Raw genomic sequence first — 17411 nt, 5'->3', positions numbered from 1 at the left:
TTTTCATAATCTCAAGCATTCTTCTTTCTTTTTCAAGGCGCTGTGCTTCGAGTTCTCTCAATGGTTTTTCATGTTCAATTAGTTCAGCTCTATTAATTCTTTTCTTAACAGCAATAGTTTTTTCTATAAGCTTCTGTATTATTTTCTTCCATCTTTCTTCTGGACCAACAACTTTCAGTTTCTGTTGTCTCCTAGCTTCAGCTTCTTCTTCAAGCTTCTTTTCTTCTTCTTCTCTTAACTTACGTTTTTCTTCTTCTTTTAGAGCTAATAGCTCCCCTTCTTTTCTTTTCATTTCAAGTAAAATTTCGGGGTTATTTTTCATCCAGTTGGATTGCCATGCAATGAAGGTTTGCATTACTTTAAGTTCTCTTATAAGCATACTTTCCATGCGTCCTATATAAGCTGGATTTTCAATCATGAAAATTGGAGGATATAAAAACATTCTGAAGGAACCATTTACATCGCTTACTCCTATAATATTTTTAGCTAATGGAAGTGTATGTAAGCTTACACTAGTAAGCATATTACCGGATAAAGTTTGAATCGCTATCGGCTGATCGCTTCTAAGAAGCAAATCCCATGTTTCTAAATCTCCTTCAGAAGTAGTTATAAACAGTAAACTTGGTTTATATAATGACCAAGTTCCATCGGTCAAACGATAAGGTCGCTTCTTCCAGATTAGTGGTCGATCCTCTAATTTATCAGACCATATTGCAAATATTTTACCACCTACAGTTAATGTGATTTGAGTGATAAAGGGATTTTTTTGTGATTGAGTTATAATACCATCATGAATGTAGCATTTAAATTTCATATCGCAATACTCCGAGTTCACTACTTCGCCGGTATTAAATTCATGTCCTTCCCATGTAATTCGGGCTAATCCACCATGCTGGGAACCGCAATAAAGAATAGTGTTCAATTCAGATTCATTTTGAGTTATTATGTCACAATCAAAGTATTTTCTCCCCGTCCCCGTATTTCTAGGAACATATGAATACTTAATTACAGGTAAATTCATCCCAAAACTTTGAAGGGGTAAAGTTTGTGGGTTTCCCGCTTCACCCAATAAAAGTTTATAACACGGCTGCAAATTACGGTCTAACACTTTATAAGGTGAAACGTCAACTAACAATCCTGATGGTCTTTTATGTATTCTTTTAGATTTCTTAACTTTTTTACCCTCAAAAAGCGTTACGTTTTCGACTGATAAATTCCAAATCAGAATTGTACCATCTTCGGACCCTGTTAAAAACATGATAGATTTTTTAGCACCGGTTAATACTGAAGTTAAACCGGTTGAAGTGACGCTGAAATTGGGAGAAAGCCAATTAATAGCAGTTACAGGACCATAATGACTTGTCATTAAATTACTTAAAGCAGTTGATTGTACAACAGCGTTATCTTGAACATTCTTCATCCATCCCATGTGTGCATTCATAGCAATTTTATATTTTTCTCTTGTTTCGCTTAAGATTTCTATTTTTTCGACATTTTCTAATTTATTTGTTATATCCCACACAACAATTTGTCCATTAATACATCCGCCGACTAATATATTCTCATCGAAAGGACAAAACGACAACACTAAAACTTCTCTTGGTGATTCCAAGTATAATTTTGGTAATAAACTATCAATATGACTCCATATCAAAACAGGATTTATTCCATATACGGCTCTTTGTATTGGATCGGGCCGAATACCTACGCTTTTCATTACTGTTGGTGAATCATCAGAATACGATATGGCTACTATTCCAGACCACATAGGATGAAAGACAGCGGATGATATATACTTATCTTTTGCTCTCACATCAGTAAAACAAACATACTCTTCAAAAGTCATCGTATCATAAACGTCCACTGTTTTTTCTGCTATTAAATTAGGATAATCGTTGCAATAAATGTCCATTACAGTATTCAGTTCCACAATAGCGTCCATTTCGATATTCTTTTCACGCATAAAGTTATTAACTTTTTTTAGATATGAAGGCCTACGCATATTTTTTAAGGCGTTTTTGAAAGTTTGTAAGCCAACTTCATCAGGAGTTGCTGTTACCTTATCATCCTCTTCATCAGAACTCTTTTCTTCTTTTATATTTTTTTCTTTTAGCTTATTTTGACCCACATCTCCGCCAGCATCGGCATCCTCGACCCCACCCATAGCGTCAGCAATTGATTGAGTCCACATATTTTGCGGGTAGCGCAGTTCAGTTTGTGCATAATTATGAATTGTAAATGGACTCGCTTGAGTAGCACAATCAACTCTACGTCGAAAAACATTATTAAACTTTTGCCTATAAGGAGTCAATTCTATATACCCATCTCGAATGGAACTTGTATCTCTTACCCTAAACCTATCGGGTTCGTACTGTTTTGGAAACTTTGTTTTAATTTCTATTTCTAATAGTGGCCTTGTATTTATGGGTTGTAATTCCCTTAACTCGTTTTCACTACCAAGACTTTTCCAAGGTCTAGGTTTCTTCTGAACGGCTTTTTCTAATTTTTTCTCTTGTCTCTTTATATACCTATCAGATTGTTGCTTACAGTGATCTCTTGCTTCAGTTGTACAACATACATAAAATTCATCAACATCGTTAGATTCATCTACAATGTACCCCATCAATACAACGTCATCGGTATATTTTTGTATGTGCTCTTTCAGAGGGTAAAATTCAGATAATTCACCACCTATTTCAATAGTTTCCATTATTTTAGATTTATTTATACCTTTCCAAGGATATTGAGCATTAACGTGAGTTCCTACTACCATTTCGATTTGGATTTGTGTTTCTTCACCAATTACCACTTTATATACACCGTCAACATCATATTTTGGTATGAATCTCTTTCTCCGAGGCAAAGGTTGCGTTGATGTCATTTTTTCTTGTGCTGATGTATCTGCAAATGTTTATAAAAATTATTTTTTTAAATAAACAGCACTAATAATCACCATTGATGCTATACTTGATGTATAAATGTTGACATGACATTACCTTTTTTATTTCATCAAATTTGAAGGAAAAGGTCTTAGTTACTAACCGCCTTTATATAAGACTCTTATATACTTGTTAAACGTTGTTTAGCGAGTATGTAGTTGAACTTAGATTTTTTTCTTTCTGCAATAATTGATTTTACATTTGATATAAGAAGACATATTATTGTTTAACTAAGCACTCCTAAACGACATTCATAGGTAAAACCGTTGATAAATAAACCAGTTTGTATTTATTAGTACGAGTATATAATAATTTGTCTTATAATAAAACTTTACTTATTGTTAGGTTCTCATCTTTCCTCAATATTCTCAGTTGGTTTAAGGTTCAGATTTATGTTATCAAATATTTTAGAAATATAATATTAAACATATCTATACATATTGGCCATCTATTATATGTAATAAAAGTAAAAATCTAAACAAGTTTTATTTAAAAAGTCACGAGTAAAACTTAGGTATTAAAAAAAGACAAATAAAATTTTATAAAACAAAAAAATTTCCCGTCATTATTGAAACTGCTTCTGTTGCAAAAAAGCGTACCTTAGTTCGTTATCGTAATAAATGTTACCGTTATAATATATTTTTTGTACAACTAATTACCTACCTCGGCTTCGCACGGGCTGAATAAAAGTCTACAAGAACATTTATATCGTAATACACATAACTATAATGGTTTACTCGGCACACGTCAGTAAAACTCCCAGTCGGCATGATTGTTTCCGACGACTTCAACATATGTATATCGTCACGTTTCAGCCAATTTTCACAAAACCATATTGAATTATACACTTAATTTCGCGTTTATGATAATCCGTTCTGTAGTTTTTGCGTATATCGCGTGCACACAGACAGACAGTCGCGATATGGGAATTTGTTTTATAATGGTGGTGATATTTGTTCAATAACATTTATTGCAATAATTATCAGAAAATTATATTTATGTTACCGTGACATATTACTAAGCGATTAAGATTCAGTCACAGAATTCCGTATGTTTTCCTGTACAGAGAATGCCATTTTAATATTACTATTATTATAATATTCTCTGAAACGTGACATATAAGTGTTTTCCATGTTTGTGAATAAAACATGTCAAAAAGAGTCGACTTTTGCCAGCGCGGACTCTAACTTATGAAATTCAAAAGTAATGATTCGTGCTTTTGCCGAACCATATAATAATATATATATCAGGGTATGCTATTTTATAAAATTCTTTTACAATAGCTATCTAAGCTAAATTCTATTGTACGCAATTAGTATAAAAGTTATTTTATAAGAGATAAAATTAATTACCACTAATAAACTCGAAATAAAATTAATAATGAAGTCGAGATGGCCCAGTGGTAAGAACGCGTGAATCTTAACCGATGAACGTGGGTTCAAACCCCCGGGCAAGCACCTCTGAATTTTCATGTGCTTAATTTCTGTTTATAATTCATCTCGTGCTTTTCGGTGAAGGAAAACATCGTGAGGAAACCTGCATGTGTCTAATTTCATCGAAATTCTGCCACATGTGTATTCCACCAACCCGCATTGGAGCAGCGTGGTGGAATAAGCTCCAAAACTTCTCCTCAAATAGGGAGAGGAGGCCTTAGCCCAGCAGTGGGACATTTACAGGCTGTTACTTTTTACTTTTAATAAACTATAACTAATAGCGATTTCACACAGAAAACTTATGGTAAAGTAAGATTGGACATACAGAAAAGGGTTAGAAATACATTCATAATTATAATGTAGTAAATTCTTGTAAGATTATTTTGATTGTAATTTCTTAACATTTTCTATCAAATCACCTGGTAGATTTTGATATAGCGATTGGGCGCCCTTAACTCATTGTAACCTTAATATAAAACTTATGTGTTTCTGTGTAATAAACATATATATATAATATAAATGAATATAAATTATATTTTTTATCGATACCATATTTTAAGAACATTTTCAAGTAAAAGTACTATTTTTTTGTTTTTATATTTTGCTTACTTTTTACAAGAATTTACTATATTATGATGATCTATATAATAGTACAGACCACCTTATAATAAGTAGTCAACATCAATGCGACATCACCCATGTTTATAATCCCATATTACTTTCTCAATCACCGTGCAATTTAGAACAAATTAGACTTTTGCCATAATAACATACATTTTAACTGTAAAAGTATAGGGTAAAATTGGTATTAAATTAAGGGAGATAAATTTTGGAGTAAATAAAGGCTATACATATACCTGTTTTATATGGCTCATTTTCAACTCGTTCTTCTTCAGCATAGCTAGATCCTGAGGAGTCAGTTTCATCTTTTTTGATAGTCGCTTTTGCGTGTTCATCATCCGAATCACTCATTGGTGACTCAATTCTCAACTACCTATTTCAAAGAAAATAAACTTAACTTACATATTTACATATTCTGCTTAGGGTTAACAATTGTAAAATTGTTAAAATGTACAATATTTTTACGAAAGGTTGCACGGATGATAGAAAATTTGGATTAGCAAAAATTGCCAAAAATCCATAACAATTTATTTTAATGTGATTTATTTTTGTTTATAATTCATATTATGCTCATCTCTGATTCCTCATCATCATCATCATCATCATCATCTCTGCAACCTGATTGTACCAAAGGAAATTCGATTGCTTGTAAATATTAACTCACAGTCGAGCAATGGTGAAATGGACTCGAAACCTTTTCCTCCACTAGTGGAATATTTGCGGATTTTTACTGTACGGTTATGACATTCTATAAGAACTAATTTAATTACTAACCCGTGAAATTTTGACAACTAACTTATTGTGATATACTATTTTGATGCGTATATTCATGAAATGTTATAATTATTATGATCAATGTCGCATATCACTCTCTGACTTTCACGACCATTTTCTACGGTGAGTATCGTGTTTATTCTTACATAACAGTCATAGATGACAAAAATCTTACTCCAGGTAAAATAAAACTTCAAAGATCAATACTAAAACCCAATAAAATATAAATATATTATGTACTGAATGTATATGTACTGAATATGTAAATCGAGAAGGCTTAAAAAGTACATAAAGTTTTCCTATTTCCATTTACCATTAAAAATATATTGGTGAAAAGTTTTAGTTGGAAAATACAATTTTTTGATTTTGTTGAAACCTTTCATTTGTATAAAAAATACATATTTTTTGGGGCGTTTTTTATTGAAAAATACATGTTCGCTCCGGAAGTGGGGTACAGTCATATCGTATCTCTTTTCACTTTATTCAATGATTTTCTAGGTCGTGTTTATATGTAAAAATTGTTCAAACTAACTACGACGACTCTCATACAAAATAATTTGTATATTTATTTATTTTACGTCATATTTAATTGCTAACATAATATTCTTTTCGCAGACCCACATAGGCAATTTCTATTATGATAGAAGGATAGAATGTCAAAGATTACAGTTAAATACAGCTTAATTTTTTTTAATTTTATTAATAAAAAAAAACATATTTTACTTACCAATTTCAGCTGCTCGATATTTATACGTACGTATTACATGTAGTTCGACTTTTTATACAATGGTGTAAACTACAGGTGATATGCGCATGCGTCAAAAGGGGGCTGTACCAGGCAGAGATTACCACCGTTTTCAAGTTATCCCCTTTTTAACTGACTTTACGCATCCAAAAGCAGTAATGCAATTACCCAGTATAATAATACACAATCATTATTGAATTTTTCTGAATTATAAGATAATTGTTAAAAGGTCATTTAGAACAGATGTACGTAGAAATATTGCAGTAAAAAATATGTGCACGAATCCATTTATTTATTTAAGTCACCAATGAAATACCTACTGATATCTGTACATGTCATATATATTGCTCTATATATGCTCTGGATAATTGCACTATGGAAGTAATATAGATTTTCTTAACAGAAAACACCATTGGCTTAGTGGCCCATCTCGGGCGTTGAAGGTATGTCGTTGACTTCTGCAGCCAGCTGGTTCATAGACCGAGTAATTTACATCCTCGTTGTCTAGTGGCTTGATGTAAGGCCGCAGACCCGGAGATCCTGGGTTCAATTCTCAGGTCGGGCCAATAAAAAGTTATTGGGTTTTTTTGTCAGAAAATTCTCAGTAGCAGCCCGGAGTCTGGAAGTTGGATGTGTGTATACTCTCGTGCCTCGGAGTGCACGTAAAGCCGTTGGTCCCGCGCCTGAACTCTTTCCGGTCTTGTCCGTTACCGTCCCATCGGATAATAAGAGTTAGGGAATAGAGAGTGCACCTACGTTTGCGTACACAATTGTGCACTATAATATTTTCTGTGCAGTTGGCTAATCTCTCTTGAGATCGGCCGCTGTGACCGAAATTGGTCTATAATATATTACAGTGATGTTGTAAAAAATAATCTCGAGACGAGGTGGCCCAGTTAAACACGTGACTTAATCAAAGATCAAACTCGAGCACCACTGAATTTTCATATGCTTAATTTGTGTTTATCGCCCGAATTCAAAGATTTGTGTTGTGTTCAAATTTGATTTGGTTAAGAATATTGTTCTCTAACAAGGGACTATGCTCTTTTGTGTCTGTGAATATTTAATAGTTACTACATGTGTAGATAAGCCAGAATCGTGTTGATAAACTTCGTCTTCGAGTAAGGCAGATAGAAACGCCTTGTTTTTTAAATTTCTAATTATTTAATATTCAAGGGAAACAGTAAAATTCAATCTTTAGGTAAACAACCGTAAATTTTTTTTTTCGCAACACAGATACCGGTGAAGTTTCCACAGCTTATAAAGGATATATCAGTAAATAATAATTACTGCATTTGTAGTATCGAACCTTTTTGCATCGCTAGGCTCTTAACCCTTAAAAGTATATGTGACTTTTGCATTTTAAACCAGTGCTGGTGGCTATGTATTGGTGACTGGTACAAGCTATATATATATATATATATATATATATATATATATATATATATATATATATATATATATTACATATATTACATTACCATTATTACATTAGCATATATATATATATACATATATATATATATATATATATATATATATATTATATATATATATATTATAAGTAATACTTTGAGAACTTATATAAACATGGATTAAATATAAATGTAAGTAAATAATTTATTTACCAAAAATGTTCTTAAAAATATTTGACATGAAAAATTTGAGTACAAAAGAAAGATTACCTCTATAACGGATTTCTTCCAGACGTTCTTTTATAAGTAATATAAGATATTTTTTTTATATTGTCACTAGAAATTTCCATCCGCGGATTCGTCCGCATGTGAAAGGATAAAAAATTGGGGTGATCGGGCTTTGTGCAAGCTCGTCTGGGTAGGTACCGCCCACTCATCAGATATTCTACCGGAAAACAGCAGTATTTAGTATTGTTGTGTTCCAGTTTGAAGGGTGTGTAAGCCGGTGTAATGTACAGGGACAAGGGACATAAAATCTTAGTTCCCGAATTTCGTGGCGCATTGGCGATGTAAGCGATGGTTAATATTTCTTCCATTGCCAATGTCTATGGGCGTTGGTGACCACTTACCATCAGGTAATCATTATGCATGTCCACCTACCTTCTTAAAAAAATCTATAAAAAAAAGACACCCACACACACGTGGGTCGAGCCGCCGGTGGTAATTTTTGTCAATAAATTCGATAGATTTTTCGTTGATCTATTCCCTGTCGCCAATACAAGACACCTAATTTGGTAGAAACCAACAAGTCCCGAAACTGTCCTATAATGATAGCTTGAAACCCACGCTTAAAGTGAAGATCACCAATTGTGGCAGCTTGCAGGATTTTTTTTTGCCATAAAACACTTCATGGGCGCAAAATTTTCCAAGAGCATACTAATAATTAATTAATATTCAACACGTACAACAAGTACAACAGCAGATATCACTTTGTTCCGATTAAATAAAATTTTATACATATTTTTATGAATAATTAAACACGTACAGCAGATATTTCGTTTTTGCTAAAATGAGTAATATTTGCTCAATTAGTTAGTGTCCACAATAATAATGAAAAAATGATAAACATCAATAAAAACTTCAGTTATTTTTTTATAGGCAGCTCTGTCACACCGCAAAGAATCAGGAGCGCCGTTAACAACAGATAGAGACGGCACTATCTTCCGTCACGCTCTCACCTACCCGCTCGCTTTGGTACTGCGGCTTCGAGTATTACAGGTAATCATTTTAATTAATTTCAACCTTTAAATAAATAAAGGAACATATTGTAAAAATATCTAATATAATATTCATTACTGTAATATTTCGGGAGCGTTCACTGAAATCAATCAAATTACTTTACGATATTATTATTGAACGTTTAAGTAAAATATTAATAAGTTAGTTTCTGTTGTTATTTTATGAATATAATCTGAAAAAATAAACTTTATTCAAGTTCTTTTAAATAGTCATTTTACAAATATAGATTCTACAACTAGAACCGGCAAGGAACGTACTTGGTGGTAGGACTGTGCAAGCTGGGTAGGTACCACCCACTCATATTCTACCGCAAAATAGTAGTACAGAGACGAAGGACATAATATCTTAGTTCCCAAGGTTGATGGCACATTGTTGATGCAATGGATGGTTAATTTTTCTTAAAGCGCTAATGTCTATGGATGACCACTTACCATCAGGTAGGCCTTTTGCTCAACCACCTTTTCTATAAAAAAACACTATAGTCTTTTCACCATTAATTACAAAGTTATATCAAGCAAATATTTTTTTAGTAACTTTTACTAATTCTCGGAGTTAGTAATCTTTTTTATAATCTATTTATTCTTGTGTTGATACATACAATAACAAATAAAATTATTTATTTATTTAAGACTTTTTTGACAACCACATATGTAGTTGGAGCAAAAGGCGGACTTAATAATAATAAAAATAATTAATGCCTGAAGGCATTCTCTGCCAGTCGACCCTTAGGCTAAACAAAAATCCGTGAAGGTGGTAATTAGTAATCAAAAATATACATACACACAAATATAACATCAACAATTTATAGCTCATATTAAACAATAGCTGGATTCAATGCCGATTACAAAGCAATTATTGATGCAAATATCGTAGAATATCATCGTAACAATTGATGTAGATGTTCCTACAATATCATTGTATTCGTATTCACGACCGAATCAGATAATTGCATTGAATATATCTGGTATCCGATATTATTGATTTTGCATTGCAATAGTAATTGAAAACTGAAATATTTGTTTTATACGTATACATATATCGTTATATGTATAATGTTTACATGCTTCTATGTTACTTGTGATGTTTGTTAGTTTGTTTATGTCAAACCTCGCTGAGTTTCAATTTTAAACGTTGGTTTAATTCTTGTGTATAAAGTGGATTATCTTATCATGAGATCCTGGCTACAAGCCCTGGGTCGGTCCAATAAAAATATTAAGTATTTCTTTCGAATATTCTCGAACCCGGAGTCTGAAAGTAGGAAGTGAACACCTGTGCCTCGGAAAGTACGTAAAGCCGTTGGTCCTGCGCCTGAACTCTTTCCATTCGTACCGAATTGCCGATCCATCAGACACGACAGTGAAGAAATAGAAAATAAAAAATATAAGTATACGAGAGATATTTCACGTTGAACGGAGCAACGGTGCTGATATCTATTAATACCAAACATATTTAACAACAACCATTTTTATGTATAAGATATTTAGACAGGCCGGTTGGCGCAGTTGGTAGATACTTGTGTTTCAAGCCGAAGGTTGTGGGTTCGATTCCCACGCAGGACAGACATTTGTTGACTGTTTGTTCTGAATCTGGGTGTAATTATCTATATAAGTATGTATTTACAAAAGAAAAGTAGTATATATAGTTTATCAGTTGTCTGGTTTCCATAGTACAATCTCTGCCTAGTTTGTGATCAGCTGTGCGAATAATGTCCCAGGATATTATTAATATTTAGTGTTTGAGTCTTATACAGTATTGTAAATGTCGCACTGCTCGGCTAAGGTCTTTCACCCTTTTTTAGGAGAAGGTATGGAGCGTAATCAACCACGTTGTTCTAATGCTGGATTGGTGGATACACGTGGTGGATTTTCATAAGATTAAGCACATGATTCAGTGCATGATTAAGTCCTGAATCATCACGGTTCATATTCTTTTTTAGGTATAAATAATTGCATCACCCAGGCCTAATACTTAATATAAATGAAGATTAATGAAAAAAATTAAGTCGAATTGTCACAAAATATAACAGAAAAAAATAATATATATAAATTCATAATCAAAAATTCGTCTCAAATTTTTACATATAATAGAGATATACTTTTTATAAACTGGAGATTTCGTACGTTTATAATGCGCTAATTATCTAGCTATATATCAGTGAGATTTATATAATATTTTGAGTTCGAGGATTACACAAGGATAAAGCCTGTACAGTTTAAAATTTAAAATCAAGGACGTCGTCTACCGTTTTAATATAAAATGTTATGACTCACATACGTGGATTTAGAGACCAATCTATACATATTTCATGAGATATGTGGAAATTTATAAAAAGGCTCAGTGTTAGATATATCTGAGTATTAAAATAGATTTGACATAAAAAATGTATGTTTTATATCGAAACAATGACGTCAGCAAAATACACTTACGATTCTATTATAAGCTTCCAAGTCGCTATCTGGATTAGATATCATTCAATTTTTGTTATACGTTTTTGATGTAAAATATCTATTGGCGCGCTTTGTATTGGTCGTATCGTATGCCGTGACGGCAAACGACATGGCGGTTTCTTCCGTCCCATCTCCGCTATCGCTCTTTACTTCCTTAGTGTGAGCGTGACGCGTATATTATAAAATTCATTGCTATATATTAGTAAAATAATAAAAAAGTATATGTATTTTATTAAAAAAAACTCTATTTTGTTATTATTTAAGTCCACATGACTTTCTTTAATTATTTTAATAACTATCAATTAAGATGCTTCTGACCTCTCGTGGTGACCTCTCGTGTTTATTTAATTCGTTATAAAGAGGCAAACGAGCAGCTGGACTACGCTGTCACGCGTTGCTAAGCATGGAATGTCATGTTGGTATATCCCTTGTGTCTTTAATTACACTGACTCACTTACCCTGATAAGCTCACGAACCATAACACATCATTTTATATTTTTCATATACGAGTATATACGTAGATATATACGAGTGGTTGAACTCTCCTAAAATTAAAAATCATAGTAAAAGAATTTTTATGTAAATTATATTAAGTGCTTAAAAGATTTGTTTTTCAAAAATACACTATAGTTCATTTTCTTTAATAATATCAAATCAAATACTCATTATTGTACACCATATTACAAAATAGAAGCACAAAGAGAAGATGTACACGACGGTCTTATCGCTTACATAATAACATTATGTATAGTAAATTAAGTTGACCAAGATAATATAACATTCATTTCAAATTCCGAATTATCTTTGTGCCTTTTGCAATTGAAACTTTAATTAATTGTACACTCTGTCTTATTGGCCTCGCTGGTGACAGGAGAACATAAACATGTTCGCAGAGAGTCTTATTATTGCCATAAATACTTTAAGAAACAAGTACTTTTGACAAATTAATAAAAATATATTTTTTTAATTCTCATCTAATAAATTACATTAGGCTTTGTGTAAGTCTGTCTAGGTGGATAACGCCCATTCATTATTCGAACGTAAACTTCATGTTTTTGATTTTGAAGATTAAGTGAGGCAGTGGATCACGGCACAAAGGTTATGCATGACATTGATGGTATAAGTACCATCACTATATTCATTGGTGATGTAAGCGATTGTTAACATTTCTTACAATGCCAATGTCTAAGGGCGTTTGGTGACCACTTACCATCAGGTGGCCCATATACTCGTCCGCCTTCCTATTCTATAAAAAAAAAATCACAGTCAGTAGTTTCAGTGTCAATATCCATAAACAAACGCTACCAGCCATCGAATTTAATAAAAAAAGGTTTATACATTATAAAGTAAATCAGACTACTATTTATTTGATTTATTAAAACAGAACAATATTTTTTTTTCTATTTAAAAATGAAAATAAAACTAACCTCATTGTTTTAGCTCACGTCAATATAATAAATTTTCCGAATCGCTGATTATTATTGATATAAATTGATTTAAAATTTAACTGGATTTACATTTCATAATTTTTTTCTCTTGCATTTCCATTGACTTTCATAATTTTTTTCTCTTGCAATAAGGGACATTCCATTTCATGACTATAACCATTTGATGACTAGCCATTTGGTAGAAGAAAATTACTATCTAGTATTCATGATTCATAATTTTACATTTTTTTTTATTATCAAGGCTTTATGGGTTTCAAGAATAAAAATAAACATTTTGCTGTTAATAAATAAAATATAATACTCAATTTAGTTTATTAAGGAAAATATGTACAGTCATTTTTATAATATATAAAATTAAAATTAAAAAGAAAAGCAAAATACACATACAAATTGTCCAGTGGCATTGTATCCAAGACGCTAGCACTATTGCCTCTCTGCACCGCTAGACTCAGCCTTTGGGCTAAATAAACGCTAGCTCTTGGGTGTTTTTTTTTTTAAACAAACTTCTCGTACGTACTTGTCAGCTTAATAATGCTCTTATTCATTTAATTGAATTAAATGCTACCCACGATAAAAGCCTTCCAACTAGATAATAGTTGGAAGGCTTCAAGTCTCGACAGAAACTAAATACAATTATATTAGAAATGCCCTAAAGGTATCCAAGTTATTTTCATCAAAGTATTCTTTGATAGTAATCAACGTTGAATAAACTTTAACAAAATATGTTAACTCGTAATACAGAACAATGTAGATTCGAAATTATAATGACATAAATATTATAAAGAAGTATTTATTAATTTGTTTTGCAAGGCTATACAGTACAGTAACAGCCTGTTAATGTCCCACTGCTGGGCTAAGGCCTTCTCTCCCTTTTTGAGGAGAAGGTTTGGAGCTTATTCCACCACGCTGCTCCAATGCGGGTTGGTGGAATACACATCTGGCAGAATTTCGATGAAATTAGACACATGCAGGTTTCCTCACGATGTTTTCCTTCACCGAAAAGCACGAGATGAATTATAAAAGAAATTTAGCACATGAAAATTCAGAGGTGCTTGCCCGGGTTTGAACCCACGTTCATCGGCTAAGATTCACGCGTTCTTACCACTGGGCCATCTCGACTTCTTCTTTTAAGTCGAAGGCTATACAATTGAATATAAATTTATTAACTACTATAATCGATTAAGAATGTTCACAGGTTTATGAAAAATATAATATCACAGCCATCTGATTCCAAACTAAGCAAAGTTGGAAACCAGACAACTGATATACTATATATACTATTTTTCTTTTGTAAATACATACTTATAAAGATAATTACACCCAGACTCAGGACAAACAAACATGTTTAAGCACACAAATGTCTGTCCTGGGTGGGAATCGAACCCACAATCTTCCCGTCCCGGCCCGTCACAAATATATCGATATAAAAATGAAATCCTTATTCTTATATTTGTAAATATTAGTGAATTAGCTGATATTATAATTGCAAGCTAAAATTATTTATTATTTATTATATTAATTAATTATTATAGAAACTAGAAGACAAAGTGTCCTGATGGTGATATCCCTAGGGATCAGACAGAAGCTTTGAGATACGACTGTTCATGTTTCACAAATTTGACACAAAATTAAACGATTGAACGAAACCAGCTTCAGCTTAATCAACTAAAGAATCTTGATACTGCATGCAATTTTATCTAAAAATCTCGGGAAACTTTTAAATAGAGATTTTTTCTGGAAACACAGCTGTTCTTTGAGCTAAGATCGGCGTATCTTATTACCAAGGCTTAATAAGATCAAGATGGCGTTTGAGGTTTTGCCTCCATATTTATGTATATACGGAAGAATGAAAATCACTTTTGAGATTATCCGAGTTAAATATCAAACTGAGTCCCTTTTCAGTCCCTTTTAGGGACATTGCACTTACATTATTTATATTTTATTGGATTCCTCTTTTTTCTTTTGTTTCTATGTAATCACTGCTATTTTATTTTATAAGTAATATGGGTACTGAAGTATAATTCTCTAAATTAGGAAAATTTTCTCTCTTTCATATTTCACTTTATGAAAGATTCGAAACATTGAACCACCCTAACCCTATTTTATCTTTTTATCATTAGAGCTTTACGATGAAGTTTATGCAAACAATCATCATTTATTAAATTAATTAATCGCGTCAGTCAGTCAGTAATAGCATGTGAATGTCCCACTGCTGGGCTAAGGCCTCCTCTCCCTTTTTGAGGAGAAGGTTTTGGGGCTTATTCCACCACGCTGCTCCAATGCGGGTTGGTGGAATACACATGTGGCAGAATTTTAGTGAAATTAGGCACGAGATGAATTATAATCACAAATTAAGCACATGAAAATTCAGTGGTGCTTGCTCGGGTTTGAACCCACGATCATCGTTTAAGATTCACGCGTTCTTACCAATGGGCTATGTCGGCTCTTCATCACGTAATGCATTTTATATTGAAACAGCAATGCTTTGTGTTAAATTTTCTGGTGATTCAGTAATTACTGATTTAAAAGCATAACTAATAAAGGACAAAGTTCACGGTGTATTGACGGTGTAAAGAATGACGTTTACTTTTTACAGTGCTGGTACCTAAGTCCATTTTCTCGTTTTCTGCTCTAAGTCTTAATGAGACTGGACCATACCCTGTTCTCGTGTTACTGGTACCAGAAGACCGTGGATGATTTTGGTTGGGACTATATTTACTTTAATATTGCCTTCGTATGTGGGAACTGCTACGGTCAAACAGTGCAAAAATACGTCTATCATTCTAAATTATATATTTTCCCCTTAGTTAGCCTTAAGCGTTTGAGTAATGATGCAAACATTTTTCGTCCACTGTGTTAGGGTCTTTATTCTTCACCATTCTTGTTTTTATTTCAATTATTTGTTGACTAAATAACTTTTATTAAAACTTTTTTGGTTAGTAGTATTAGTAGTATTTTATTATGTGCAAAATTATAATATAATAAAACTCATATCAATTAATAAACATAATAAATACAATATGTAATGAAGATATATATGATTAAGATAAAGATAAACACGTGTTGTATTTGTGTTTATAATCATTCATCTCGAATGAAAACATCTTGAGAAGCAACACTTCTTCCTTCAAACACAGCAGAAGATATTTGCCCAGAAAACCGAACAGTCTCAATGTCTGCTATTATTGAAAAAGATATAGCGTAACCCTGGGGCCGTGGATGCGTGAGACGGGGCCCTCACGTGTCTTATTTCAGACGGCCCTGTGGAGGACGGCAGCCGGGATGGCCTCGCACTGCCGTACGCACTAGCGAGGAGTGCGGGGGGCGACATTCGCCCCCTGATGAGAGCTCCGCCGAGCCACGAGTGGAGAAAGCACGGGAGAGGCCGCGGATGCGTTATATCAACACGATCCCCAAGCCTCTCCGATACGTGAGAAATTAATTCAATTTCGCAAAAAAATTAAAAAAATACTTAAACTACCCTAAGCAAATATTAATAGTAGTTCATTTTTTTGTATCGTGTAGTTTTATCGTTTGTATAGTATATGTCGTTTTTTCGTTTTTTTTTTTTTTTTTAATCAAGTAAGGTCTCCTTTATTTAAGGTGATTGTTCTTTTTCCCTATATTTTTTTCTCTTTATTGTTTTATATTATATTTAAATTTTACATAGCTACATTTTAAATATTTTAAGCACATAGTCTATAAGTTTTTAAATAAGCATGCAGTGTTTATCTATAATTAGTTGTACAATTGCGTTTGATATTTTGTTTATTTTAATTGTATCTATTGTAAGTTTTATATTGTAACAACTGTTGATAAACCTAAATAAAATAAAATAAAAAAAAAAAATACGTGCTGAGGACGGCCATCGCATTGGTTTTAGTGGGTAAGAATCCCTCATAACCCGGTTCCACCCCCATAGGACCCCGATACCTTTCTGAAGGTTTCCACTGCGAGAAAAAAAAACATGTATGTCATTGCGTTTTAACAAATTAAAATTTCGAACGCCTTCAGAAGTTCAGTCTCCCGTGTAATATTAGAAGTATTAAAATAACGTTTCTTGTCTTTACGAGATAAGAAAGCTCCGAAATCATTTCTGTAAATCTTCATCAGAAATCCTATTACCGAACTAGGGGATCGGAATATCAAAGGGCTTCATATTTTCCGACCAAAAAGAGGTTTGTAAATATTTTGTGATAAAAATTGTCACATTTCTTTATATATTTTGTTCTGCGACAGCGGAATATTTCATTTGTTCATGTTATGTATTTTTTTTTTTCTATTGCTGTA

The 17411-nt window shown here is 32.6% G+C and overlaps 1 protein-coding gene across 1 annotated transcript in view; it reads left to right on the top strand.

Moving 5' to 3' along the window:
* The window catches only part of LOC126769175 (uncharacterized), a 62447-nt gene that overhangs the window by 29619 nt on the left and 15417 nt on the right, over nt 1–17411 (top strand). Inside the window, exon 3 of the mRNA XM_050487818.1 lies at nt 9086–9205. Coding sequence (XP_050343775.1) covers nt 9086–9205 — 120 coding nt within the window. The remainder of the gene's footprint in view (nt 1–9085; nt 9206–17411) is intronic.

The sequence above is a fragment of the Nymphalis io genome, chromosome 6 (genome assembly GCF_905147045.1).
Source record: "Nymphalis io chromosome 6, ilAglIoxx1.1, whole genome shotgun sequence".
NCBI lineage: Eukaryota > Metazoa > Arthropoda > Insecta > Lepidoptera > Nymphalidae > Nymphalis > Nymphalis io.
The sequence above is the reverse complement of the archived record's forward strand: the minus strand, read 5'-3'. Positions and strand labels throughout refer to the sequence as shown.